At 49.2% G+C, this 26247-nt stretch overlaps 1 protein-coding gene and 1 non-coding gene across 4 annotated transcripts; one reads left to right on the plus strand and one right to left on the minus strand.

Annotated features, from left to right (window-relative positions):
- Positions 1-11241: 11241 nt before the first annotated feature.
- PLAC9 (placenta associated 9) lies at positions 11242-24969 on the plus strand. 3 transcript variants are annotated; one of them, XM_054728816.1, is made up of 5 exons: positions 11242-11460; positions 21584-21637; positions 21805-21902; positions 23746-23869; positions 24228-24969. In XM_054728816.1, the coding sequence occupies exons 1-5, from the start codon at positions 11400-11402 to the stop codon at positions 24233-24235; spliced, it is 345 nt and encodes a 114-aa protein (XP_054584791.1). In that variant the 5' UTR covers positions 11242-11399; the 3' UTR covers positions 24236-24969. The 3 variants fall into 3 exon arrangements, with proteins under 3 accessions (XP_054584791.1, XP_028006998.2, XP_054584792.1); XM_054728817.1 differs by lacking the exon at positions 11242-11460 and adding an exon at positions 17516-17671; XM_028151197.2 differs by lacking the exon at positions 21584-21637 and having other exon boundaries at positions 11265-11460.
- Positions 24970-25726: 757 nt separating this feature from the next.
- Positions 25727-25821, minus strand: MIR9259 (microRNA mir-9259). The gene is given in 1 exon segment (NR_128957.2): positions 25727-25821. It is a non-coding gene; the product is annotated as a microRNA mir-9259 (primary transcript).
- Positions 25822-26247: the final 426 nt, after the last annotated feature.

Raw genomic sequence — 26247 nt, forward strand, 5'->3', positions numbered from 1 at the left:
ACCACACAGCCTCAGGTCCCTGCTGGTTGCTAGTTAAGGCTTGTTACGGGAACTCAGCCTCTGCTGTGGGTGCAGCCATTTTGTGTTACAGAAACCCTGCCTCCACTGTGGGCGCTGCCATCTTTGTGAGGGTATGACGGTCAATTTGCATATTCTATCTTTAGTAGATAGGATTAGTTATATGTTGCAATATGTTATTAATATATCATCCTATCTAATAAAAGGGTAATATGCAAATTAACCATCACTCTGTCACAAAGATGGTGGCGCCCATAGCCACAAGATGGCAGCACCCAGTCCTCTCAGCTCCGCCGGAGTCCCCCAGTCACAGGGGGGCAGCTGCTGAGAGCAGGCAGCGTGAGCAGCCTCGCAGAATGTTTGCTTCGTCACCGTGGCAACGAGGCAACTGTTCTGTGCCTGGCCATGGATGGGCGTCTGGGCTGCAGAGAGCCTCTGGGTAGCGGACGTGGAGCGGCCAGGCCCCACAGAGAGCTATTGGTGCATGGATTCGTGTGCAGGGCTACTAGCATTATACATAATATGTTTATTATATTATATCAACTAGAGGCCCAGTGCATGAATTCATGCATGGGTGGGGTCCTTTGGCCTGGCTAGCAATGAGGGCCGATGTGGGGGTGGGGCTGGTCGGCTGCGGGGAGGGACTGAGGGAGGTTGGCCAGCTGGCCCACCCCCGAAATCGGGGTTGATGGGGTGACCAGCAGGCTGAGGGGAGAGACCACGGGATGTTGGCCAGCCGGGAGAAGGGACCACGGGAGGTTGACTGGCTGCGGGAGGTTGGCTGTGGGAGTGCACTGACCACTAGGGGGCAGCTCCTATGTTGAGCGTCTCATAAATATAATTTCTCAAGGAAATGCTCTAAGAAAAGAGAAGGGGGAAAAGATCTTTCCCTTTTAGAAATAGGGAAAATTCAATCCTATTTTCATTTCCCTTACATAATAAATATCATTCATTTCTACTTTATCTTTCCTGTGTGAAATTTTGCAAATAAAAGCAAACACATATGAATATTCTTATTTTGCCTTTTCCCTAGGTGTCAATTCCTGTACTAGATGCCACCGTAACGTAGATTCCCCAGACATAAATAGGCAGAGGCTGTTTCACCAAACACCTGCCATGGTATTTTGAGTGTTCATTCCTGGGATAGTGGCATTTCAGATTAAGAAATAAATTTTGGCCGAAACCGGTTTGGCTCAGTGGATAGAGCGTCGGCCTGCGGACTGAAGGGTCCCAGGTTCGATGCCGGTCAAGGGCATGTACCTTGGTTGCGGGCACATCCCCAGTGAGGGGTGTGCAGGAGGCAGCTGATCGATGTTTCTCTCTCATCGATGTTTCTAACTCTCTATCCCTCTCCCTTTCGCTCTGTAAAAAATTAATAAAATATATATTTTTTAAAAAAAAGAAAGAAATTTTGAAAAACTTTCCACTCTCTAACCCTCTAGAGTCCTCATGTTCTCAAAATAAATGGTAGAGCCCTGGCCAGGTGGCTCAGTTGGTGGGAGCATTATCCCATACACCAAAAGGTTGCAGGTTTGAGTCCTGATCCAGGCACATTCGTAGGCTGCAGGTTTGAAAACCGGTTGGGGCATGTATGGAGGCAACTGATCGATGTTTTTCTCTCATATCAATGTTTCTCTCTCTTCTTTTTCTCTCTCTAAAATCAATTTTTTAAAAAAGTACTAGTGGTACATTAAAAATAGGAAGGAAGGAAGGAAGGAAGGAAGGAAGGAAGGAAGGAAGGAAGGAAAGAAGAAAGGAAGAAAGAAAAAAAGAAAGAAAGAAAGAAAGAAAGAAAAAGAAAGAAAGAAAGAAAGAAAGAAAGAAAGAAAGGAGAGAGGGAGGGAGGGAGGGAGGGAGGAAGAGGCAGCAGAATGTAATGGAATAGGGTCCTGGGCTTTTGAGTGACAGCTCTGTTCAAATTGTTACCCACTATTCACTAGCTATATCACCTTGGGTAAATTTTATCCTCTTTTTGAGTCTCAGTGTCTACTTCCCTCTTGATTTATTTCCTTTTATCATCATTTTCTTCCTGCCCCCACTCCCAGGCAACGATTCCAATGTGTTTACTGTGCATGTATTCTTGGAAAATGTACTCTGTTGTTTTGTGAGCATGTGTTTTTAATTAACAGTGTTTTAAATAAACAGTGTTGTGATAAGACCCAATCATGTTGCCATCCAGAGTGGGGCAAAAGTAGGTTTACCATTGTTCGTATGGAAAATAATACAATAATTAATAAATAATTATACAAGAATAAACGAGTGTTTCCCCTATTCACAATTGTAAACCTGCTTTTGCCCCGCCCTGTATGTCAACTGCTGCTGAACTTTGACAACTTGAGAACTCCGAGGACAGTGTGAGTTTGGTTACTTCATCTGATTTTCATTTAATTCTTGACAATTTGCCAACAAGAGCTGAGTTGCCCACATTCCATGTTGCTCCCTTGGCGGAGGGAAAAAATCTGTCTCCAAGACAGTGTGAGAGCCAAGTGGGACCCACGGGGTTTGGGAACAAGACAGATAACAACAGAAAAGAAAGCCCAGGCTGGCCAAGTAGCACAGTTCATCCTGGACGCCTCCGGAAATCTATCTTCATTTTGCTCGACTTCACCGGAATCGCATTAAGCTACACAGGATGTGAGATAAAACCACGCTATGGCCACTTGCAATCAGGATGCTGGAAGGGGCTGCAGCAATCTTCAGCTAGACCCCCTCACTCGACACGGGGAGAAACCGAGGGCCTAGGAAGCAAGGTAACCAGTAAGGTCACGCAGCCAATTTGGCGGCAGGCCGCGGTCCCTGACTCCTCGATATTTCACCACGCTGCCTGTCAGCAGTGTCGGATGAAACATCCAAAGAGATGTTCTCAACAGGATGCCTCACCTCCCAACTATTTTTCAAATATTATCCAAGAATGACCCATTAAGAGTGAGAATACTTTCCATCTTTGTTAGCTGCCCTAACCCCCTGCATCCCGTTCATGTTCCTGGCGCCCGCCTCTGATACTGTATCCATAGCAATGGACAACTAGCATAAACACTCTGCAGACCCAGGGGCTTCTTGCCATTGGTTAAAGGTGCAGCAATAACATGTTGCACAATCACACAGAATAGAGGTATCTGTAGCATTTATGGAGCTGTGATATATGCACAGCTACAGAGCTTGCTGAGTTTTCAGAGGATTACAGAGGATTTCCTAGGAAACTCAAAAGAAATATATTATAAAATTTCAATTTCAATGTGTCACTAATATTGTCCTGGCAGCCTGGTGTGCCGGTTGCAAAACACACTGTTGGCCAGAGGCAGGAATTCCTTATGTAATCTCATCATATCCTTTGAAACTGCAGGAATCCCACAGAATGTCCTCTTTACTAACAGTAATAAGAACAAACACTAACTGAACACGCACTGTGTGCCAAGCATTATGCTTGGCCATTTTCCAGTTAGAACGCTGAGGCCTAATGAAATGGAGTCGCTTGTTAACAATCAGAGCTAGCGGTGGCCGAAGCAGGAGTCAAATCTAGATCCCTGTGACTCTGCAGACCACGTTTGTAACATCTGTGTGCTCGTGGCCTATTGGTTGTAAACTACAGGTAGAGCCATAGCATCTAAAATCACTTCCTGGCAGCAATATTTTCACAGTGAAATACATGGCTCTGTGAAATACGTACGGTATTTAAAATGGACGCCACCATCTAATTCCTTATGTAGAAATTATTCCATTTATATTTCAAGCAAGGGATCCCGTTGAAATGTCTGTTTGAAATGGTATCAGGAAAAGACGTTTTCACTGGAACATGAGTCTGAACAAGGATTGGCTAGAGGCCCCTGCTTGGGGCCATTGGGAAACGGCACCAAAGAAGCTCAGTCCCTGTAAAAGATGGCAGTGACGCGTCCTGATTTCTCACCACTAGGAGTTAATTCAAGGGGAGGAGGAGGGGCCACTCAGGAGCACTGAGCCAGCCAGGAGGCTGATCCAAGGGCATGTCAGTGGCACTGAGGGCTGCTGGGGTAGGTGTGGCCAGGCCCCAGCTCTGAGCAGGTACCAAGCCTTTCTTCCATGGTCACTGAGGGGGAGAGAACCCCAAGCAGGTCAGCTGTAACTGCTACGTCTGGACTAGTGGAGGGGGTAGGTAAATGAACATTAGCCTTCAGGGCCTCAGAGACCAAGGCAACTTCAAGCAGAGTCAAGGTAAAGATTAAGATCAAGGTGGGACTAATGGGGGCTGGGCACTCAAAAAGCTACACCCAGGAACAGAGAGGAGCTGAATCAACCCTGTGACCCTGAGGTGGGCTGGAAGAGGATTGTCCCGCAGAATGTAGAAAGAAGAACCTGGACTTCACTGTCCAGCAGTTCTGAAATAGAGGCTCTTATCCTGAGGTCCATGGATGGGTCAGTGAACTTGATATTATCTAGATTAGAATCCAAAGAGGCCCAGCAGATAGTTCCTCTTCCTTTTCTCTTTTGGATCTTTTCCCCGTGGTTCTTCTTGAGTGTTTTTCTATATCAACTTTAAAATCAGCTTATCTGGTAATAAAAAGATTCCATTTATATTTCATTTGTGGCTTATTTACATTATAGAATGACTTAGGGGAAATTGACATCTCCATGATCTTGATTCTTCCTATCCAAGAACATGGTAGTCTTTCCATTTGTTCTAGTCTTCTTTTGTATCTGCCAATAGCATTTCCAAGTTTTCGTTATGGAGATTGTATCAGTTAGGTCTTGTTGTATAATAAATCATCCCCAAATGTAATAGTTTTAAACAATAGCCATAATTTAGCTCATGAGACTGCACATTATCAATTCAGGCTGGGCTCAGCTGGGTGGTTTTCCTGCTGATCTTCGCTGATCTCAGATGGATTCACTTGAGAACCTGTTTGGGAGGACTAGAATGACTAAGGATTCTACATGGTATCTCATCCTCCAGAAGGTTTTGTTTGGGCTTTTTACTTGATGTCTCATACACTGAGATTGTTCAGTAGGTCTTTGAAATTATATGCAAAGTTGCATGTGCTTATGTGTGAGTGTAGGTGCATACTCAGGGCACAAGTCCTCTGCTTTTGTCAAATCCTAAAAGGAGTCCGTGTTCCAAAAGAGATTAAGAAGCAAAGGCTGTGATCCTCCTGCACCTACTTCAGGAAGCAGAATCAGCTGCTGGCTCTTAACTTGGCCAGTAGTTGACTTTCCTTACTCCTTGGAAACCTTGAACTTCTTCCGAGGGCCTCCGTAGGCCTGTCAGGCACTGCTCGCACCCTTTCCACCCTCAGGAAACTCCCAACCTGCAAATAAATAAGGCAAGGAAACAGTGACCTCAGGAATGCTCGAAAAGCAGGTCAGAGGCAGGCAAGGGAATTCACATTTTCCACTGTGACGTGGGTGTTATTGTTATTCCTCTTTGCCGGTGAGGAAATTGAAGCTCAGAGGAGGGAAGTGACCTGCCTAAGGCTACCCAGCCAGTAAGGATAGAATCAGGGTTTGAAGCCTCCCCTTACTGAGGGATCCTAACTGAAATGCTTTGAGTAGTCAGGAGGCAAACCAAGTCCTCAGACAGTTGACATTTTACCCAACTCCAACCTAAAGGGGCAAAATGAGATGCTCCTAGAGAGCCCTACAAACAAGGTATAATAAATGGCTGGGGGACACGCCAACAGTCTCCCTAACCCCCAAGCACACAGAGGATCCTGGAATCGGTGATTCACTGAATTGCCAATGAGCAATGTGAATCTGTGCAAAAATATCTCCAAGCCAAGCAGGTACAACCCCATTAAGCCATCTTTAAATGTGGATTCATCACTTCAAAGCACGCTGTTGGGAAACTGCTATTGCCAAACTCTGGAGCAACCGCAGAAGCTACCTCATACAGTGAGTAACCCTGATTAACCGAGGAATGAAGCACACGGTGCTATGAGCAGTGCTTGACACAAACTCAGAATCGATGAACGTGGGCTATTAGGTCTGTGACTATTGATATTATAATCGTTAAGAATACACCTCTACCCTCCTTCCTCACTTCACTTCTGCCTGGACCCAAAAGATTTTCCCTACCTTCGAGGAGTCAGGACTGCACGCAAGTGGGTAGATTTAAAAAAAAAAGAAAAAGAAAACCACACTTCTTAAATCTCAACATGTCAAGTCCCCCTTCTTTTTATTCCCCCAACAAAGACATTCATACCCAACACCCCACTGGTTGGACTTCTCTGACCATAATTTGTGTGGCCCTGGGCCCGGCATCTATGTGGGGAGGAGGAGGCCTGGCCCACAGGGCTGAGGGTCTCCTGGACCCGGTCTTGCCCGAGCCAAGACGGGGAGACAAGGAGGCTTTGTGCAGCTCCCACCTCCTGGCACCAAGGCCCTTTCACTCGGCTGTCCCTCACCCCCTTCTACCCCCACAGGAAAGGCCAGCCCCTATTTCCTGTTTCCCTGGATCCCTGCCAGACTCCCCACATTGGTGCCCTCAGCACTGCCAGGCCGGGAGGCCCGTGGGCATCCTGTGCCATTGCCTCTGGAGGCATAGGTGCCCTGGGAACGCACCCTCACATTTCTACACGGGCACCTCCCACCTTCTCCGACCTCACACTGTGCTCACTGTGGACCCTGACGCTGCCTGCAGGGTGACAGGAGCTATGGCACTTCATTTATGCAGTAGGCTGTGGGTGGGCTCCCCCTAAGTGCTAAGAACTTGCTACTCTGAGCCCACACATGCCCCATTTGCCCTCTTCTCCTTTCCACATCTCTCTGATTCCCTCACTACCTGGCTGCTCCCCTGGGGCCCGAGAGAGAGCAGGTCTGATAATGCTTAAGAGCATGGGTTTTAGAATCAGATCTACCCGCTTCCAATCTTGGATCTGCCACCCTCTGACCTTCATCAAATATATCATATTTGAAAAATGGAGATAAGGATACCTACCTTATAGGTCTAATGGTGCAAGGATTACATGAGCTAACACAAGTACAGCCTTAGCGCAATACCAGGTTCAAAGAAGTCTAGCAAATAACAGATGAATGATACTTATTGCCATTGATCCCAGCTGGCCATCAACTTGCTTTGAGGCCTGGCATATGGGTGGCATATTTCCCAAGTTCCTGGCACTGGTGTCAGTTTCCATTGGTCATTTCTAGAGAATGTTGGAAGGAGGACATCAGCAAACTGAGTCCTTTCTGTCATCTTTCCCAGAAGTGTTCCTTCATGGGATTAGGCTGCTTTCTGTTGCTGTGAGGAAATAAATGATTTCCAAGCTCTTATCTCAGGTCTTTTAGTTCTACTGAATTTTTTTAAAGGCAACAGAATCTTCCACTATTACCAATACTTTGTCTCCTTCAGAATTCCTCTTCTTTTAATTTGTGCTTCATTGATCAGACCATGAATAATTAATAGTGGTGATGGTGGCATTTTTACCTCATGCCTGGCTTAATAAAAGTGCCTTCTCTCCATCCTCCTTGCATGCACATGTGAACTATTTGTTTAAGATAAAATAGTTACCTTGTTAAGGAAATGCCCCTTTATTTCCTTTATTTCTGCCTCTTAGAGTTTGTTGTTTTTAAGTCTGGGGTGGCTGTTTAATTTCATCAAATAATAGTTTCAGCATTTATTAAAATGATAAGCTTTTATTTTAGCTTCCTTGACCTCATGATAGACATGATGGCTAGAGATTTTCTGGAACTCCATTTAGGAATGAACAACTAACCAACAATTTATTTTATGTTCAAATTAGTGTCTAAAGGATGACCTATGCAATAAAGAGCATTAGGATTTTAAATGTCCATTCAGGAAAAAAATTAAGTTTTAATCTTTCCTTACAACCAATACAAATTCTCAGTGGATTAGAGATTATGCTTTTAAAAAAACACACACAAAAAAAACCTTTTAAACTATTTGAAGAAAATATTGGAAAATATTTTTATAGTCTTGGTATGAGGAATCATAAACAAGTTGTAAAACTTAGAAGCCATAAAAGAAAATAGAGATATGACTACCTAAATATCTAAATATCCTGTATTATGAAAGACACAACAAAGGAAGTTAAAGACAATGGGAGGATGGAAAAAACATTGCCAACAGACACTGAATTAATACTCAGAATATGTAAAAAAAAGGAGGGCGAGTATTTGAATTGGCAAATAAAGCTCAACTTCACTCATAATAAATAGCATATAAATAAAAACAACAAGGTAACGTTTTTCATCATCAAATTGCCTATATTTTAAAAGCTATATATCCAGTGTTGGAGAATGTACAAGGCTACTAGATCTACAACTTTAGGTCTCTCCCCTACAGAATTCTTTTATGTAAATAGCGCCCCCTGCAGCACAACTCCAACACAGAACAAGATTAATTGGGGACCCGGGAGAGTAGCTCTCAGTGCCAGTCCCTTGCAATGGGCTTAGTGAGAATGTTTGGCGTATCCAGCAAAATATAAAAGGCCCTCTGACTCAGTGATTCCTCTTCCAGGAATCAAGCCTTTCAGAAATACATGAGTGCGTGACATGTACATAAAGATACACACAAAAGTATGTTCCCTGAAGCACAGGGGGGGAAAGAAACAAACTACTGCCGAAACCGGTTTGGCTCAGTGGATAGAGCGTCGGCCTGCGGACTCGAGGGTCCCAGGTTCGATTCCAGTCAAGGGCATGTACCTTGGTTGCGGGCACATCCCCAGTGGGGGGTGCGCAAGAGGCAGCTGATCGATGTTTCTAACTCTCTATCCCTCTCTCTTCCTCTCTGTAAAAAATCAATAAAATATATATTTTTTTTTAAAAAGAAAAAGAAACAAACTACATGTCCTTCAGTAGAGGATTGTAGAGGATTGTCTGGGCAAATAATGGTGCATCCATTCATGAGATATTTTGCAAGTCTTCAAAGGAATGAAGTGGATTTATGTGTACTGACATAGAATGATCTTCAAGATTTGATGCCATGAGTGAGATAAACATGAATGTGAAAGCAAGTTCCAAAAATACCTATTTTTCAATCCCAGGTACATGCTTGTGTGAGTCTGAATATACATTAGGTAGGTAGGTAGGTAGTGCACACACCAGGAATGGGAAGAGTCCGCCACGCCGAGGGGATGGACTGGAATCACTGTGTAGGCGTTAGTGCCAGGGAGGAGTTTCACATTGTCCTCTGCCTGCTGTCCTACTCTGTGACTCACCACAAGAAAGTATTGCATGTGTGTTAGTTTCATTGAAAATTCAAATATTAGGTAGGTAGCCCACTGATTCTGGGCCGTTCTTTTGACAACGTCTCACCTGACTAACCTACCCAGGAATGTCCTACTAACGAGTGTGAGACATTCTTGAAAGAAACCCTTCTGGGCAGCTCCTCTGGGCATCCTTATCCCCATGAGAGCATCTTAAAAACTAGATCCACGTCTCTGTCCAAGATCTGCTGCTTCAGAGCTGGAATTTCTGTGCCTAAGGCTATTATCTGGGAGAGGAAGTGACAGTGAGGACTGCTGGGTAGTGTGGTGACTGAATTGGAGAACGACAAGACCGCGATTGGGAATGAGAAGACAGGGACCAGCCTTGTCTGCAAGGACTCCCATTAACCCTGACGGCGGCCCTGGCGGGACAGGTACATTCTCCTGGGCTTGGTGATGAAGGCGCTCCACTGACTCCAGGCTACGCGCTCCGGGCTCTGCAGCGCAGATGTCAGGGCTGCTGCAGCTTTGGGTTTTGTTTTCACTAAAACTTGTGTTGTTTTGCACTTGTTGGGAGGTGTGTGTCCCATGAATGAGGCTTTGACTATTGTGTTCTAAACTGGAGGAAGGTGGATTTGAAAAAAGCTCTTGCTCTGGGCTTGCTTACATGAAGAAAGACAACTTGGTTCTCAGGAATGCTGTGAATATTATCATCTAAGGCAGTGATTGTCAACCCGTGTGCCATGACACACTGGTGTGCCACATGTTTTAAAACATGCAATACCTGACTATTTAGACAGGGGCACTGACCTCTTTTCCTTTAGGTTGTCAAATAATAAAAAGGGCAACAGCCAACACAAGAATAGCCATCCCATGTGAATGAATCAAAATTATGCCTATTTTATTTTTATTTGATATCCATATTTATTTATCATCAGATCAGCAAAAAAAGTGTAATTTTTGACGTGCCACAGAATTTTAGTAATTAGTTTACGTGTGCCGTGAGATGAAAAGGTTGAAAAACCCTAGCCTAAGGGCTGGCCTGCAGAGACAGCAGGACTGGATTCAAACCCTGAATCCAGCCAGGCCACTGTCGGCAAGGAGATACCAGCCAGGCGACTGTTGGCAAAGTTCTTAACATTTCTGGGTCTCAGTTTCTTGGTTTGAAGAATGGACGCAATGATGGGGTTGCAGTGAAGATCAGAGAAAGGGTATATGGAGAGGTTAGTCGATCAACGCTCAGCTACTGTTTATTAGTATTATGGTGGTTACTAGGCCGTTAACTCCTGGAGGGCAGACATACGTGAATGAGAAGTCTTTCATCCGAGTCTACCTTCCACTGAATCAGAATCTGTGTTCAAAAACAGAGCTGAACACCAATCCTGATTCTGTTAGGGCTCCGGGCTTTCATTCCTTTAAGCTGTTTAACGAGTCTGTAAGTCATAGATAGGAATGCAAAATAATGTTTGTCCAAATGTATGTAAACTAGTCCTGTTATGGTCTCAGTTAAGTCTCCCCCAGGGTGTGGAAGAAGCCAGTTTTATTTATTTGCACATTCATATCCATATTCCAGATCTGTGTCTGTCCTTTGGCTTGGCTGTCACCCCTTACTGATTCCCTCATTCATGACTTAAATAAGATCTTCAGCACATGCTCGTTTTTCACCTCTCGTGATGGGTTTTTTTGAAAATTATCTTCTAACATTACTATGACTCCTTTAGCACTTTTCTATAGAAGGCAGATGCACTTCTCAGGGCCATTACTGTCCCATGTAATGAGAGTGAATAACTTGTTGGTAACTATGGGACAGAGAGAAGCTCCCTCGCTGCGTGCAGATCCCGTGCCAGGGCTGTAGGTGACACGGAGGATGAAGGCCCTGCTCTCAGCTTCCTTGGCCGGCCAGGCTGTGTAAGGGGCTCATAGCGAATGCCGGGCCGGGCTGGGAGCGGGCCCTCACCCTTACCCCTCGCCCTTCTCCCTCTCCTCTGCGCCCGGGCCCCCGGAGGAGCGGGGACTCGAGGGCAGCCCCTCGCCGGGCAGGCGCCCAGGCTGGCACGTCCGCCCTCCGCCCTCGGGGTCTCTGGGCTCCGCGCGGCCCGCGGGTGCGGAGGGGCCTCTGGAGGGGGCGGGTTCGCTCGAGCCAGAAAGCCCGGAGCCGCCCAGGAATCTTGGCCTGGACGGCGCGCATTTCCTCCCGAGCGAGCGGGCGGCGCGATCCCGGGGAGGCGGCGGGCAGTCGGCACCATGCGGCCCCTGCTGTGCGCTCTGGCCGCGCTCGCCCTGCTCCGCGCCGCGGGCGCCAACGGTGAGTGGGGCCCGGACGGGCGGGGGCCCGGAGAGACGCGCTGGGCGCGAGAGATGGAGGAGGGAGGGACAAGGAAACAGAGCCAGATGGAGAGAGAGATGGAGAGAGAGAGGGAGATGGTGAGAGAAAACGAAGAGAGAAAGATAGGAAAGGGCAGAGAAATAAAGGCAGACGATGAGAGAGAGGACAGAGGGAAGAACAGAGAGAGAACGGTGGGGACTGAGACAGAGACTTTGGAGGTAACGGGTGGGTGTGAACCATGAGCTCTGAACGGCGATAGAAAGAAAAAGGAGTTTGAGAGGCAAATGGAACAAGAGGGAAAGAAACAGAGGACCTGACATGGCAAGAGAAGTGGGTGGGGAGAATCTAGAGGAAAAGAGAAAGATTCGAGACCAAAAGGAAGAGAGATTGTGGGGAAACCCCAGGTCTGAAGGAGAGAGGGGAAGTGACAGGGATCACAGGGTGGGAGGCCAGTCTACAGGAGGGGCAGCCCCCCTCACCTGCTCTTACCCCCCAACCCCCACCCCCAGGGTCAACAGAGGCTCGGGGCCTTGAAAACCCAGCTTCAACACCCATGACCCAGCCGGTCAGGGCGGGGCAGGCGGGCCCAGGAGCAAGACCCCTGTTCCACCTGTCAGGTGGGCTGAGGGGGCTGGTAGCTGGGGTGAGCAGCCAGTCTCCAGGCTGCAGGAGAGATCCCTGAGAGCCTGGGGGCGGGGGCTCTGCGGGCTGGGTGCTTTGTCTTCCGCTGTCCCCTCTGCCCTCACAGGTGAGGCTCAGGGCAGGTGGCTGCAGGTGCATTTATTTTTGGACACAGACGCTCTGCCTATTGTACAGTATGTTGCGGTTTACAAGCCACATTCCCGTTTTCCGACGTCCCATGAAGGCCTCAGCCAGGGCAGCTGGTGCCCATCCCAGTTGTCCAGGTGAGGGGAAGGCTCAGATCTCACCAAGGTGCCAAGGCAGAGCCCTCACGAAGCACCCCGGCCTCCTGCCCCAGGCCACGCCGCTCCCCCATCAACCTGGAGTCCGTGGGTGTTGAGTCACCCAGACCAAGTGCCCTGCGCCAGGATGGAAGGCTCCAACCCCGGTCCCCCTCGGGGCACAGCAGCTGTGGGGGTGAGCACCAGGGAAAGAATCGGGCCAGTCCTGATCCGGGGCAGCCCTGGCTGAGTAGCCCTGGGTTAGTCACTCCCCCTCTCTGAGGCTGCTGGGGGGGAAGGTACCCACCCCACAGAGTTGTCTGCGGGGATTGGAGGAAAGAGGAAGTATCAGGTGCGTCAACACATTGGCTCCTTCTCCCGTCCCCTCTGCAGCCCCACTGCTCCCTCTGAGCCTCAGTTTCTTCACCTGTTAGGAGGACCTCACAGGCTGTGTAAGAGTGGCTCAGCAGAGTCCTTCTCCCCCCCTCCCCACAGCTCCCTCCTCCTGGAGCTGAGGAGACAAAGCAGGGTCTGTGTCCCCACAGGGAGAGGTTGGCCACCTGCCCACTAATGGCTGACGTTCTGTGGCCCCTTGAGCCACAACTGGTATAGACCCTTTAACTTAAAACCATTTTAAAAACATCATTTTCTTCCTGGTTATGCATGCTCATTGCTACAGATTAAGTAAGAAAAAGGATAGTAATGAAAAAGAATAAAATAAAGAAAAATATTAAAATTTAAAAATAGAAAGGAGGAAAGTATAAATGCATTAAATGCGATTTCACACTGAGTTCACACATTTTTGTGTATAACCTTTCAAACTTCGGACAATGTACCATTGTTTTTCTTAACTTTTAATTATGGAATCATTGGCTATAAAGGCATACCTCAGAGATATTGTGGGCTCGGTTCCAGACCACCACAATACAGTGACTATTGCAAAAGAGTGAGTCACATAATTTTTTTTTTGTTTCCCAACATAATTAAAAATTATGTTTATACTATGTCTTAGTCTATTAAATGTGCAATAGCATTATGTCTAAAACCCCAATAATTTAAAAATATTTTATTGCTAAAAAAATGCTAACCAGCCAAACCGGTTTGGCTCAGTGGATAGAGCATCGGCCTGCGGACTCAAGGGTCTCAGGTTCGATTCCGGTCAAGGGCATGTACCTTGGTTGCGGGCACATCCCCAGTAGGGGGTGTGGAAGAGGCAGCTGATCGATGTTTCTCTCTCATCGATGTTTCTAACTCTCTATCCCTCTCTCTTCCTCTCTGTAAAAAATCAATAAAATATATATATTTTTAAAAATGCTAACCATTATCCAAGCTGTCAGCAAGTCATAATCTTTTTGCTGGTGAGGACTCTTGCCTTCAATCTGCAAAAAACGCAATATCTTCAAAGCGAAATAAATAGAGGTATGCCTGTAAAACAAATCGTATAATTAACCCCATGTACCTATCACCCAGCTTCAACAAGTATCAATACATGGTCAGCCTTGTTTCATCTATTATCCTCATCCTTTCTCTCCTTCCTCAAATTATTTTGAAGAAAATTCCAGACATCATATTCCAGATATATTGTTTTTAATTTTTAAAAATATATATTTTTATTGATTTCATAGAGGAAGGGAGAGGGAGACAGAAACATCAATTATGAGAATCATTGATTGGCTGCCTCTTGCATGGCCCCCAGCCCGAATCCGGGCATGTGCCCTGACAGGGAATCAAACTGTGACCTCCTGGTTCATCGATCCAAACTCAACCACTGAACCACACTGGCCAGGTTATTTTTATTTCTAAAAATTTCCTGATGTATCTCTAAAAGATAAGTAACCTTTTAATAAACATAAGTATGAAACCATTATCATAACGTAAAAATGGTCAAAATCCCTTACTACCATCAAATATCCAATCAGGGTTCAAATGTCCCTGATTATGTCATGTTTTTCCATTTGGTTAGTTTGGTTCAAATAAGGTGCATACAAATTGCTTTTGGTTGAGATGTCTGATGAGTTTCTTTAAATATGTAAGTTCTCTTCTCCTGTTTCATTGTTGTTTTTTCTTAAAGTTCATTCATTGAAGAAACTGGGTTGTTTGTCCAGTAGCTTTCCACATATAGAGTTTAGCTGCTTGCATTCCCCCAGGTGTCATTTAAATGTTGTTTTGTGGTGTGTTTTTTTGCCCCTGTATTGTCTTTAAACTAGTAGTTAGATCTAGAAGCTTGATCTAATTCCAGTTAGAATTTTTCCCCCAAGAATACTTTAAGACAGTTTTTTAAAAACATATATATGTTTTTATTTCAGAGAGGAAGGGAGAGGGAGAGAGAGATAGAAACACCAGTGATGAGAGAGAATCATCAATCAGCTGCCTCCTGCATGCCCCACACTGGGGATCGAACCCGCAACCCAAGATAGGTTGACGCTCAACCATTGAACCACACCAGCCGAGCTAAGACAGTTTTTATTGCTTTCATTTGCATTTCTTTGATTAACCACCAAGATTGGACTTTTTCTTCAAATACATATTGGGCATTTCTACTAAATCATTTTTTACTTTTTCAGTTGTGGTGTTGGATAGTTCATATTGGTCTGTAAAAGCTCTTTACATGTTGAGTGAGACAAACTGTTTTGTGTCACTTGTACAGAATTTTTTTTAGGTTCAGGCTTGGCTGAGTTCCTTTCCTATTTTGCTCTCAGAGGGATCTGAAGTCCCAGAGGCTGGTCCTTTCAGCCAGTATAACCATTGTCACCCATGCCTCGGGGCCCATCGGGGAATCTCTCACTCTCCACCACCAACCACTCCAGGTCCCTGTGGGCATCTGTCTTCCCGTGGATCCTGCTTTTTGCTGTGGGTGGGGGAGGAAGATACTGAAGGGCTGTGGTGAGGATCCCAGCATTTCTTCTTACAAAACTAGATGTTGTGGGGAGTGAAGCACTCAAAGACAGTTGGGTCCAAAGCACACATTTGGGCTCTTGTGGGGCTTAAAACAGCTGCAAGGGAGTCAGGTGTATAGGTCCCCCACACCTGTCCAGCCCCTCATTTTATAGAAGAGGCACCTGAGGCCCCAAGTGGGAGGCCTTTGACTTACACAAGGTCACACCACTGTCAAGGCATAGTATAGACAGTGTCAGGCAGGTTGGGTTCAAATCCTGTCCTCACCACTTACTAGCTGTGTAATCTGGGACATCAAAATCTTTGATCTTGGTTTTCTAAACTGTAAAAAAAAAAAAAAAAAAAAAAAAAAAAGATGTAAGAGTTCTGAGCTCACAGCTAGAATTAAATGAGATAATGCATTTAAGAACTCACCAAAACCTTGGCACATAGTAAGTGATCACCAGTCAGGAGTAGCTTCGAGGAGCCCGTCCGGTGTGGCTCAGTGGTTGAGCATCGACCTTTTAGTCAGGCCGTCACGGCTCAATTCCCGATCAGGGCACATGACCGGGTTGCAGGCTTGATCCCCAGTAGGGGGCGTGCAGGAGGCAGCTGGTCAATGATTCTCTCTCATCATTGATGTTTCTCTCTCTCTCCTTTCTTCTCTCTCTCTCCCTTCCTCTCTGAAATCAATAATATATTAAAAGAGTATCGTTGAGGAGGACAAAGGGATGGAGGAATGGGGGGCATCTGTAATAGTGTCAACAGTAAAAAAATAAATAAATAAAAAAGAGTAGCTTTGAATACAGAGTATGCTTATGTCCATTCTAAAGGTGAAGAAACCAAAGATCCAACAATGGGCTTGGCTTAAAGGAGCCCGGAGAGCTGGGTCAGCACTGAGCCCTTTGGTGCGGTTGGAGAAGCCGCTCCCAAACACCCTTGGGGCCCCTGCTTGGGTTTAGGTCTAGGGCAGACGCCGCCCCATCATGAGGAGAGCTGGTTGGAGTGATCTAACCAAGAGCATTGACTCCATGTAGAGGGGCAGCCATGGGGGGCTCTCACCGACCCGCTCATTCTTCAGCTCACCTGGGCAATGCCCTGCGTGGCATTTGTTTGCATTCTTTCCACAGCACGCGGAGAGAGGTTAGATATCCAGGATGCCTTCTCCACCTTACGGGGGTTTTGGAATGTTCTAGAACATTATAACATTAAGAAGCACAGTATTCCAAGATAGAAGAAAACTTGGTTTCTGTATGGCCTCAGGGAGCAGAGCTGCCTGCCAGCCTTGACCACAAGCCAGTCTACCTCTGAACTGATACATGAGAAAGAAATTAACTTGTGTATAATTGAGGGGGCTCTTTGTTACAGCAGCCTAGCTTGTATCCTCAGCAAAATACTAACTTAACCAGATAGTGAAGGTATTAGAATGGCATTGCTATGCTCTCAGAGTGGATGGCAAGGCTCCAGCCACATCTGGAAAGTGACCAGAGACCAAGGGAGCAGGACATGTCTCACCCAAAACAAAACAAAACAAAACAACAAAACAAAACTAAACTAAGCAAGAGTGTTTCTCAGAGCCTGAGATATCTCTCTCTCTCTCTCTCTCTCTCTCTCTCTCTCTCTCTCTCTCTCTCTCTCTTTCTCTGGGGGCCTGAGGGCCCCTCTCCTGTTTCAGCCAGAGCAGTTCCACAGATTGGAGTTCTTCACATAATTATTTGGAAATAATGTTCTTCTGGCTTTAAAAAATCAAAAACCACTGATGGCTTTAAATTAATCACAAATTTTAATACAAATATCAAATGTGACAAGATGTATTATTCTATTATACTTAATGTGGTCCAATAGAATTAACCCCCAGTGACAAGAGCTGCTGGTCCAGCAGAGGGTCTTTGATGACGCAGGAGGCTCGCCAGCACCTGTCAGTGTCACCCCTGGCACGGCAGAATTCATTAGTGTCGAGGGCACTTCCTTAGCGTTTGGGTCCCAGATAACAACGGTCTCCTCTGATTGAAAGTGGAGGGGCCATACTTCCCGCCCCGAGGGGGACCCAGCGGCCAGGCCTCTTTAATGGAGCCATTAGCCCAGCTCCTCTGCCTGGGCTTCTGGCCTCTACTGCAGCGTGTTCTCACCAGCGCATGACATTCCACCCCTGGCCACCGTCCAGGGTGCACAGAGGCCCGAGCAGGAGCCAGGCCAGGGAAAACAACCCGGCGTCCAAGAAGGTCCATTTCCCCACTGGCCGGGGCAGGGCGGGCGGGCAGAGGAAGGAAGGGAAGATGGAACCCCAGCCTTGGCTCCTCCAGGTCCATCATGGCAATCCTTCAGCCTCCCCAACTCCTTCCCTTTCTGGAAGCCCCGTGAAGCAGGCCTGATCGTGAGCCCCTTTCTCCTGATGAGGTACCCGAGGCTCCAAGGTGTGTGTGTGCGTGTGTGCGTGTGCGTGTGTGTGTGTGTGTGTGTGTGTGTGTGTGTGTGTACAAGCTCAAAAAAGAAAAAAAGAAGGCACCCAGGTCTTGCCTTGCTGGAGGGTCTGGTCCAGGAAGCCACTTGGCCTTGACTCCTCCCTGTAGCTAATTTTGCGGCCTCTGGGCAGGCTCTGGAAGACCCAGCAGCGCAAGGATGAGCTGTATCTGGGCGGCAGTGCCACCCCACCCGTGTTGCAGGGGCGGCTGCAGAGGCTCAGGGAGGAGGGACGTGTCCCACAGGCCCACAGCAGCGCATGGCTGAGCCGGGCCAAGCACGCGGGGCCCAGTGTGTTTTCTGCCGTCATGCGTTGAGCTCAGCGCCGTGGGACCCCTCTCCGATGAGCCGGTCGGGAGGCCTGGCTGACTCATGGGCAGTTGGGCGGTGGAGCCGGGGCGGAGCTCTGTCCAGATGTGAGAGATTAGTCTGCGCTGTGGAGAGCAGCTCCGGCCAGCCTTCTCCCCGGACGGGTTTGGAGCCAAGCGAGATCTCATCGCAGACACGTAGAGAACAGTGGGTTTTAGGCCAACGGGAGGTGCATGTCCATGCTGTCCGGGACTTAGAGAGCTGGCAGAGCCCCACCGGCCCCCAGGGTCACAGTGCTTCCTCTCGGCCTAAGCTGGGGGAGGGGCGGGGAGGGCCTGGGAGAGGGCAGGCGAGGCTCGGAGGGGAAATTCGGCCAAAGGGCCCTGGGCAGACCTGCACAGGGTGGGTGCGGACACAGACCCACGCTGGGTCAGCCACCTCTTCCCCGACAGCCCTCCTGCCCCTCCAAGTCTTTCCTCTCCAGGCTGAGCAGCCCGTTCCTCCAGCTGAGATAAATGAATCCAAATGTGGGTCCCTGCAACCTGGCGCGGCTAGGCCTCCCTAGGGCACGCGGCCCAGATGGAGCACAGCCCTCTAGGCGGGGTCTCAGACCACCCCTCTGTCCTCCTGAACATTTCACACCAATGCATGCCGCCCACCGTGGCTTCTGTGTTTTGCTAAAAACCTATCAGACAACTGGCTTTTCTTATGGAAAATTTCAAACCACACACACTCACACCACACACACACACACACACACACACACACACGTAGAAGAGTGCAGTGGACTCCCATGTCCCCATCACCCGATTTCGACAATTACTAATCTTGTTTGCTCTATGCTCCCGCCCATGCCTCCTCCACTCCCAGGCCTGGGTTATTTTGAAATGAATCCAAGACATCATAGCATTTCATGTGTAAATATTTTGGTGTAGATCTCAAAAAGCGTCCCTTTAAAAAAGTAACCAAAGCTCCATTCTAACACACACACCCCCGGAGGCGACAAGAAGCCCATTGTCGTATGAAGAGGCTTTTGTGGGTTCCGAGGAGGGAAACAGTGGAGTGGAGGATGTAAGACACAGATTGTTCGCCACAAAAGATGCTCAGAGTGGAAGGAAGGTTTGTCCCTGCTGGTGGTCCTGGCCCCCGAGTGGAAGAGCTGGGGTCCAGACGGAGCTGGAACCAGAGAATCTCAGGGGGCGCTCCGGCAGAGCTCCCAAAGGCCAGCCTGCTGAGGGGGGTCAGGAGAAGGTCAGTGCTTGGGGTCCAGTCATTTGCTGACCGTGTGACCTCGAGCAAGTCACTCAACCTCTCACGGTGGCAATCAGCACCAGCAAAAGGACTTAGCAGCTCCATTCTTAACTCAAGACCTGCTGACTTCGCAGTCCCAGGAGTTTTGCAGTGACAGAGACCAGTGCGGTAACCGTACCCCTCTGCTCAGGGTCCCATCCATGGCCACGCCCGCATGTCGTCACTCCGCCCACACCGCCTGTTCCTGTCTCTCCCATCATCGCATCAAGGCCTCCAGTCCCTTAGCCCCTCCATCTCCCAATTGCTCTGCTTGTGGGCCTCTTTTCTTCCCTCTCCAAGCCAGACTCCAGAGCTCATTCCCTCCACCCCTCGCTGGTCAAACCCGCACTTCCTTTGCTCTCTGCACGCATCCTGCAGACTCCCAGGTTCCGCTCCATCCAGCCACCGTCTTTGCTGCTCTGCACCAGCCACCGGCCGCTGGGGGAGGGCTGGTGATTCCAGAGGTGCTCCCTGATGTCGGCCCTCCTGCAGTCCTCCTGCGCTGCCTCCAGTTTTCCTCGTTCCCCTTCGGGACCCCCTCTTCACGCAAGCCCTCTACCGAGTGGCACGCTGTCAGTGCTCTCACGGGGCTTCTATTTTAGTGGCTGTTTAACAGCCCACTCACAGATTCCTGAACATTCACAGCTCTCTCTCCCCTTCCCTAACCCCACCCGAGTGTTCAGCAAACGATTCTCCTCTTACTTTACAAAGCAAACAGAGGCCATCAGGTGGGAACCCGCTCAACCTTCTGGCCCTCTAAGTAGAACTTTTTTACCCATTTTTGCTGCATCCCCTCTCTCTTCCCTCATGGGTTGTCCCTACCTGTCATCCTCCCCGCACCCCTACACACACCACCACCACCCCTTTCTGGATTGCATGACCTCTCTCAAATGCATTCCTTCAGCTCTCCTTTCTTCTTGTTCCTCAGGCTCTAAGCACGGTGTGTTTCTCCAGTGTAACAAAGCGGGAGGGACAACAATAAGCTTTCTCTAGACCTTGTGATCTGCTCTCCTTCCTTCGGCCACACTTCCTGAAAACACTTCCCAGGACCTAGGCTCCCCCTCTGGCCTCTCCTTCCCTTCTCATCCCACCGCAGCCTAAACCCTGCTCGGCCTCCACCAGCCACTGAAAGAGCCGGCGTGGGATTTAGCAGTGACGTTCCTGTTGCTGTTTTTCTCCCTGTTCCTGCTCGGCCTCTGGCTGCTTTAGGTCTCACTGGCCGCTTCATTCTCCCTAAAGCTCTTTGCTTCTCTTAGTTTCTGGAACAGTAGCCTCCCTCCTGAGTGCCGGGTTCTTCCAGGGTCCAGCCAACTCCCGTGGGCCCCAGGCATCTCAGAGCCACCAGCTCTGACACCTGAGCTCAGACCAGGGTCTGAGACTTCCATATGAGGGTTGGTGGTGGCAAGAGGAACCAAGGAGGAATCAACGTTGGGGAGAAAAGTGATGAATCAGGGGTTGAACGGGTTGAACCTCAAATCTTCCACTTACCAGCAGCATGACATTGACATATCATGTCACCCGTCTGTGCATACATTTCCTGTGTGTATGTTAAGGACAATAATAGATTGTTGTGGAATTGACTGAGTTAGTACATGTGTTTAGCACTGTGTGTGCATGTAAGCACTCATGGATGCCAGCTGTTACTAACTGCTCACCAATGTCAATGCTACTACTCAAACATCTCCACTCATTTTCTTATAAAAAAACATATATATATATATATTTTATTGATTTCAGAAATGAAGGGAGAGGGAGAGAGAGATAGAAACATCAATAATGAGAGAGAATCATTGATTGGCTGCTTCCTACACACCCCACACTGGGGATCGAGCCCGCCCCCCGGGCATGTGCCATGACCGAAATTGACCGTGACCTCCTGGTTCATAGGTTGGTGCTCAACCATTGAGCCACGCTGGCCGGGCTCTCCACTCATTTTCTTCCTTTTAATTCCTACTACTGCCCCCTCGCCTCACTTCTTACCCTGGTTACTGCAAAGACAAATCCCTCCAATCCAGTGTCTGTGTTTTAAAAATTCATCTATGGCTGTGTGACCCTTCTGTTAACCCCCAAACAAGCACCGGGACTGGTTTGTCAGGGCCTCTGGCTTGGTTTCTGTGACCCACCTCTCCAGTCCCGTCTCCCAGCCACCCTGTACTTCGCAGCCGCGCTAAGTGCCAGGGCTTGTGCACGGAGCCATGCTGTGCACGCTTCCCTGTCTGCACACGCCGTTCTCCCTGGTGGACACCTTCCCTCCCTCCCTTGTGCAGGCAGCGCCTCCTTGAGGAAGCCCACCTGGACTGTCGGTGAGCCCACAGAGACAAGTGAGTGATGGGGGCAGCCCCTCTCTTGCCCTGACCCCACTGAGGCTGCCTTCGCTTCTCTCTGTGACTGTGTTCAGGGCCCACCCCACTGAACCCAGTGCTTTACAGGAGTCTCAAGTGTTACAGGGAAACGGGGGCCCACAGTGACAGGACTTGTCTTCCCACAGCCGCTGACCCCTCCATCCCCTCCAGAGGAGACCCAGCTCGGAGCACGGGGTGTGACACACACGTGGCTGTCCTCGGCCGCTTGGACGTCATAGAGGAGGTAATAAGGGTGACCGGGGAGGACATGCACCATCGGGACCACCTGTGCGGCTGCTGGCTTTATAGAGCTCGGCCAACCTTGCTTTGGAAAATTAGGGAAATCCAGGCTAGTCCTGCTCCCTGCCCTACCTGGGCTGTCGGGCTGACCAGCTCCCTGCCCTACCTGGGCTGTCGGGCTGACCAGCTCCCTGCCCTACCTGGGCTGTCGGGCTGACCAGCTGCAGGGGACCCTGCCGCCCCTGGGACCCAGCCAGAAATCTCCGCAGGATCATTAGGTGAAAAGGTAGAAATTTGATCGCTGTGTTTTGTTATACAGCCAGTTTATAACTTGGGGTCCATAAATTTTTGTGGGACAAAAATTATACTTTATTTTTAAAAACCTTAGCATTCACATTTATTATAAACTAGAGGTCCGGTGCACAAATTTCATGCTCTTGGGATGGGGGGGGGTGGTCCCTCAGCCTGGCCTGTGCCCTCTCACAGTCCCTGGAGCCCTCAGGGGATGTCCAACTGTCAGCTTAGGCGGCGAGCGTGCCTAAGCCATCAGTCGGACATCCTTAGCACTGCCACGGAGGTGGGAGAGGCTCCCGCCACCACTGCTGCACTTGCCAGCCATGAGCCTGGTTTCTGGCTGAGCGGCACTCCCCCTGTGGGAGCACACTGACCACTAGGGGGCAGCTCCTGCATTGAGCATCTGCCTCTTGGTGGTCAGTGCACATCATAGCAACTGGGCGTTCTGCCATCGGGCCAAAACTGGCTCTCCGACATCCCCCGAGGGGTCCTGGATTTCGAGAGGGCGCAGGCCAGGCCAAGGGACACCACTGGTGCACAATCAGGGCTGGGGAAGGGAGGGATGTGGGAGGTTGGCCAGCCGGGGAGGGACAGTGGGAGGGCTCCAGGGCATGTCAGACCTGTCTTGCTCAGTCCTGATCGGCTGGACCCCAGCAGCAAGCTAACCTACCGGTCAGCGCGTCTGCCCCCTGGTGGTCAGTGCATGTCATAGCGAGCAGTTGAGCAGCCTTAGCATATCATTAGCATATTACATTTTGATTGGTTAAACTGCTGACTGGACACTTAGCATATTAGGCTTTTATTATATAGGATACAATAAACCATAGTAGTATTATCAGTATTAATAGTACTGTGATTTTTGTCATCAATAGAAATCAGGTAATTTCATCCCCTTACAATTGTTTTGAACATCTCAACATATCACTCAGTTTAATCCGTATGTCAAAACTGCAGTAGTTGTTAGACTTTATGGTGGATCATGTTGTTTAGTGAGTTAATAAAAACACATTTTTACATCAAAAATTTAATTTTGAATACTTGAATAATATGTTAATGAAAGTAGTGTCCTTGGAAATACTATATGTTTTATTATTTTTTTCAATTAGATCATTTTTCTAAGATGGAGTCTGTAGGTTTCACCAGACTGTTAATGGGATTCATTCATGGAAAAAAGTTAACAATGAATAAAGAAAATTTCAAAATCCCAAACTTGTCATTTGGCAGAGTTGCCACCAGGGGGCAAGGCAACAAAAAGAATGTAAGCTCCGGTGATGAAGTCCTCGAAAGAGAAGTGGAATCCTGGTCACTCCGAACCTGTAACAGAGAAAAACCAGTGCCAGGAGCAGCCCCAGAGAGGGGGCCCCTAAGATTTTGTCATCTAGGGAACCCGGAGGCAGGCAGGGCAGAGACTGAACAAGAAGGGCCCAGGTCCCCTGGAAGCCAGCTCTCTCCCCGCTGCACACCAGGTGCTCCTGACTAAGCAGGACTGGGCACCACTCGTGTCCTCTGCTCCTCTGCCCCACCCCACCCTGTTCCCATCTTTCTTGCTCCAGACGGTGGAGAAGACGGTGGAGCACCTGGAGGCCGAAGTGAAAGGCCTGCTAAGCCAGCTGGAGGGGCTGGCCTGGAACCTGCCCCCGGGGCCCTTCAGCCCGACCCCCGACCTCCTGGGAGATGGTGAGCGCCTCAGGTGGCAGAGGTGGCAGCCCTGGGGCTGGGCAAGCAGGGTGGGATGGGTGCTCTGGTGCAGCCTGGACAGGCCAGGCCTCCAGCTCCTCCTCCAGACGGAAGTGGGCAGGCATTCCCGTCAGGGCTCCTGGGACACATTCCCCCAGTCCTCTTATCTCCCTTCCATGGACCACCCCTGTGCCACCAGGAACCCTTTCAAGAAAGACCGGCGTCCCTCTGACCGGGCAGTGGAGGGATTGCACCTGCTCCCTCCTTGAGCCCTGTGTTCCCCGGCACAGTTCCCGGGACGTGGGAACAGGGCAGGGTGCCTTCAGCACCCCTCACGCTGAGCCACCCTTTCTTCCAGATCATTAGTGAGTCGGGAGATGGAGTTGCCCAGCAGCTGGAAGTAATACACCTGCCCGACAGCTCTCCTCTGAGCCTTGCCTCTGGCCTTCCTTCCTCAGCTTTGTGCAAATAAAAGCTACTCCTTTGACCCCACTGACAGAGTGGACCCTACAGCGGCAGCCCTTCTCCACCTACCCCCACGCCCTGAGGCCCACATCCCCCTGGAGGCTTGGGCCTGGGCACCCCCCAGCCCGGCTGTGCTTCAGCCCTCCTTCTTTACAAGGCAGGATTGGTTCACAGAGGTGAGGCACCTGAAGCGGAGAATCATAAGATGACTCAGCGGAAGGGCCCTTTGGGGAGCCTGGCTACTCAAAGTATGGGCTCCCCTGGGAGTTAGTCAGAAATGCAGAGTTTGGGGCCCCAATCAAACCTCCTGAATCAGAATTTACATTCTAATGAGACCCACCAGGGGATTTGTGTGCCCATTAAGGTTTTTAAAAAGATTTCTATTGAGGTAACATTCACCCAGCACAAAATTCAAAGTTGGAACCATTTTAAGCTGTACACGTTCAGTGGCTTCGCAAGGTTGTGCAGTCGTCGCCGCTCTGATTCCAGGTCATGTCCATCAGCCCAGAAGGAAACCCTGTCCCTGAAGCATCGCTTCCCGTTTCCCCTCCCGCCGCCCCTTGGAAACCACTGACATTTCTGTCTCCGTGGACTTGCCTGTTCTGGACATTTTAAATAAACCGTCTCATACAATATGTGATCTTCTGTGCCTTCTTTTTTTTCACTTAGCATGTTTTCAAGGTTCATCCATGTTGTAACGTGTGTCAGTCCTTCGCTCTCTTTTGTGTGGACACATGCTTTCATTTCTATTGGGTCTATAACTAGGGATGGAATTGCTGATTCCAATAGTAACTCCGTCTGAAGTTTTGAAGAATCACCAAGCGTTTTCGCGTCGCAGCGGGACCGTTGCACATTCCCGCCAGCAGTGTTTGTGTAAGGGCTTCAACGCTTCTGCATCCTCACCATCTTTTTTGTTACAGCCATCATACCAGGTGTGCGGTGGTATTCCGTGGTTTTAGGTTGCATTTACCTAATGACTAGTGATGCTGAGCCTCTTTTCATGTGTTTGTTGACTATTTTTATGTGTTTTTGTGTTTTTTCAGCAAAAAGCTTTATTGTTTCATTTGGTCCAATTCATGCGAGAGGGTTTCAGGGTGGTTAGAAGAATGGCTAGTAGTTTCAGGGAGAAGCTCAGGCAAAAGCCAGACACCAGGGGGATGCAGGGGGCCCCTCTAAGGCCTCTGGGCTCCAAAGGCTCCTAGTTGTGCTTGAGGGTGAGCCTTTCAAAGAGATACTCGCCCAGCCCAGCCTGGGGGCCGGCAGCCTGCGGAGGTGAGCCAGGTGCGGCCCATCTTCTTGAGGAGTTTCACCTGCTCAGCCAGGCGGCGGTTCACCAGGAAGTCACGGAGCTGAGGTCTGTGCGGGTAGAACCCGGGCCTGCAGCTCCAAAGGCCTCATTCAGGTTCTTCTCCAAGGCCATGGCGGCTTCCTGAGTGTTACCACTCATGTGGGGAAGGCTCCTGCACGTCCTGGAGGAGAACGCGGCCACCGCGCAGGTTTTGCATCTTTAAGAGCCGCTCAGCGTCCTCGCGCTTCTGTGCTAACCTGGGGAAGAGGCGCCCCCGCCCTCCAGAGCCACATCGTCGTGGTCAAAGTAGAAGCCCAGAGAGAGGTAGGTGGGGGGCCAGCAGGTGCAGGCTGGCCAGCGGTTGACCGCAGCCTCCACCTCAGTGGAATAATTCTGACGAATTTGGGAGCTCATGGTTGTTCGGCAGTGAGTTAAGGTAGAAAAAAAGGCGGTATGTGGTGTGTTGGTTGGTCTGGGAGGTGGTTCTGAAGGTGGTGGCTGGCTAAGAGGCAGGAGAGTGGCGGGGGCTGGAAGAAGGGGCGTCCCTGGGTCTGTTCCGTCCAAACACTGTTGAAGCAGGAGACAGATCCGGGACGCCGAAGGCATTGCCGCGTTTTTAAATGGC

Source organism: Eptesicus fuscus, chromosome 17, assembly GCF_027574615.1.
Source record: "Eptesicus fuscus isolate TK198812 chromosome 17, DD_ASM_mEF_20220401, whole genome shotgun sequence".
NCBI classification, from domain to species: domain Eukaryota; kingdom Metazoa; phylum Chordata; class Mammalia; order Chiroptera; family Vespertilionidae; genus Eptesicus; species Eptesicus fuscus.

Bases quoted from the DNA above. Each gene is read 5' to 3' on its own strand.
- PLAC9 (XM_054728816.1), top strand. From the start codon at position 11,400: ATGCGGCCCCTGCTGTGCGCTCTGGCCGCGCTCGCCCTGCTCCGCGCC. The intron at 11,461-21,583 runs GTGAGTGGGGCC...TCCCTTGTGCAG, and splicing joins CCGCGCCGCGGGCGCCAACG to GCAGCGCCTCCTTGAGGAAG. The intron at 21,638-21,804 runs GTGAGTGATGGG...GTCTTCCCACAG, and splicing joins CGGTGAGCCCACAGAGACAA to CCGCTGACCCCTCCATCCCC.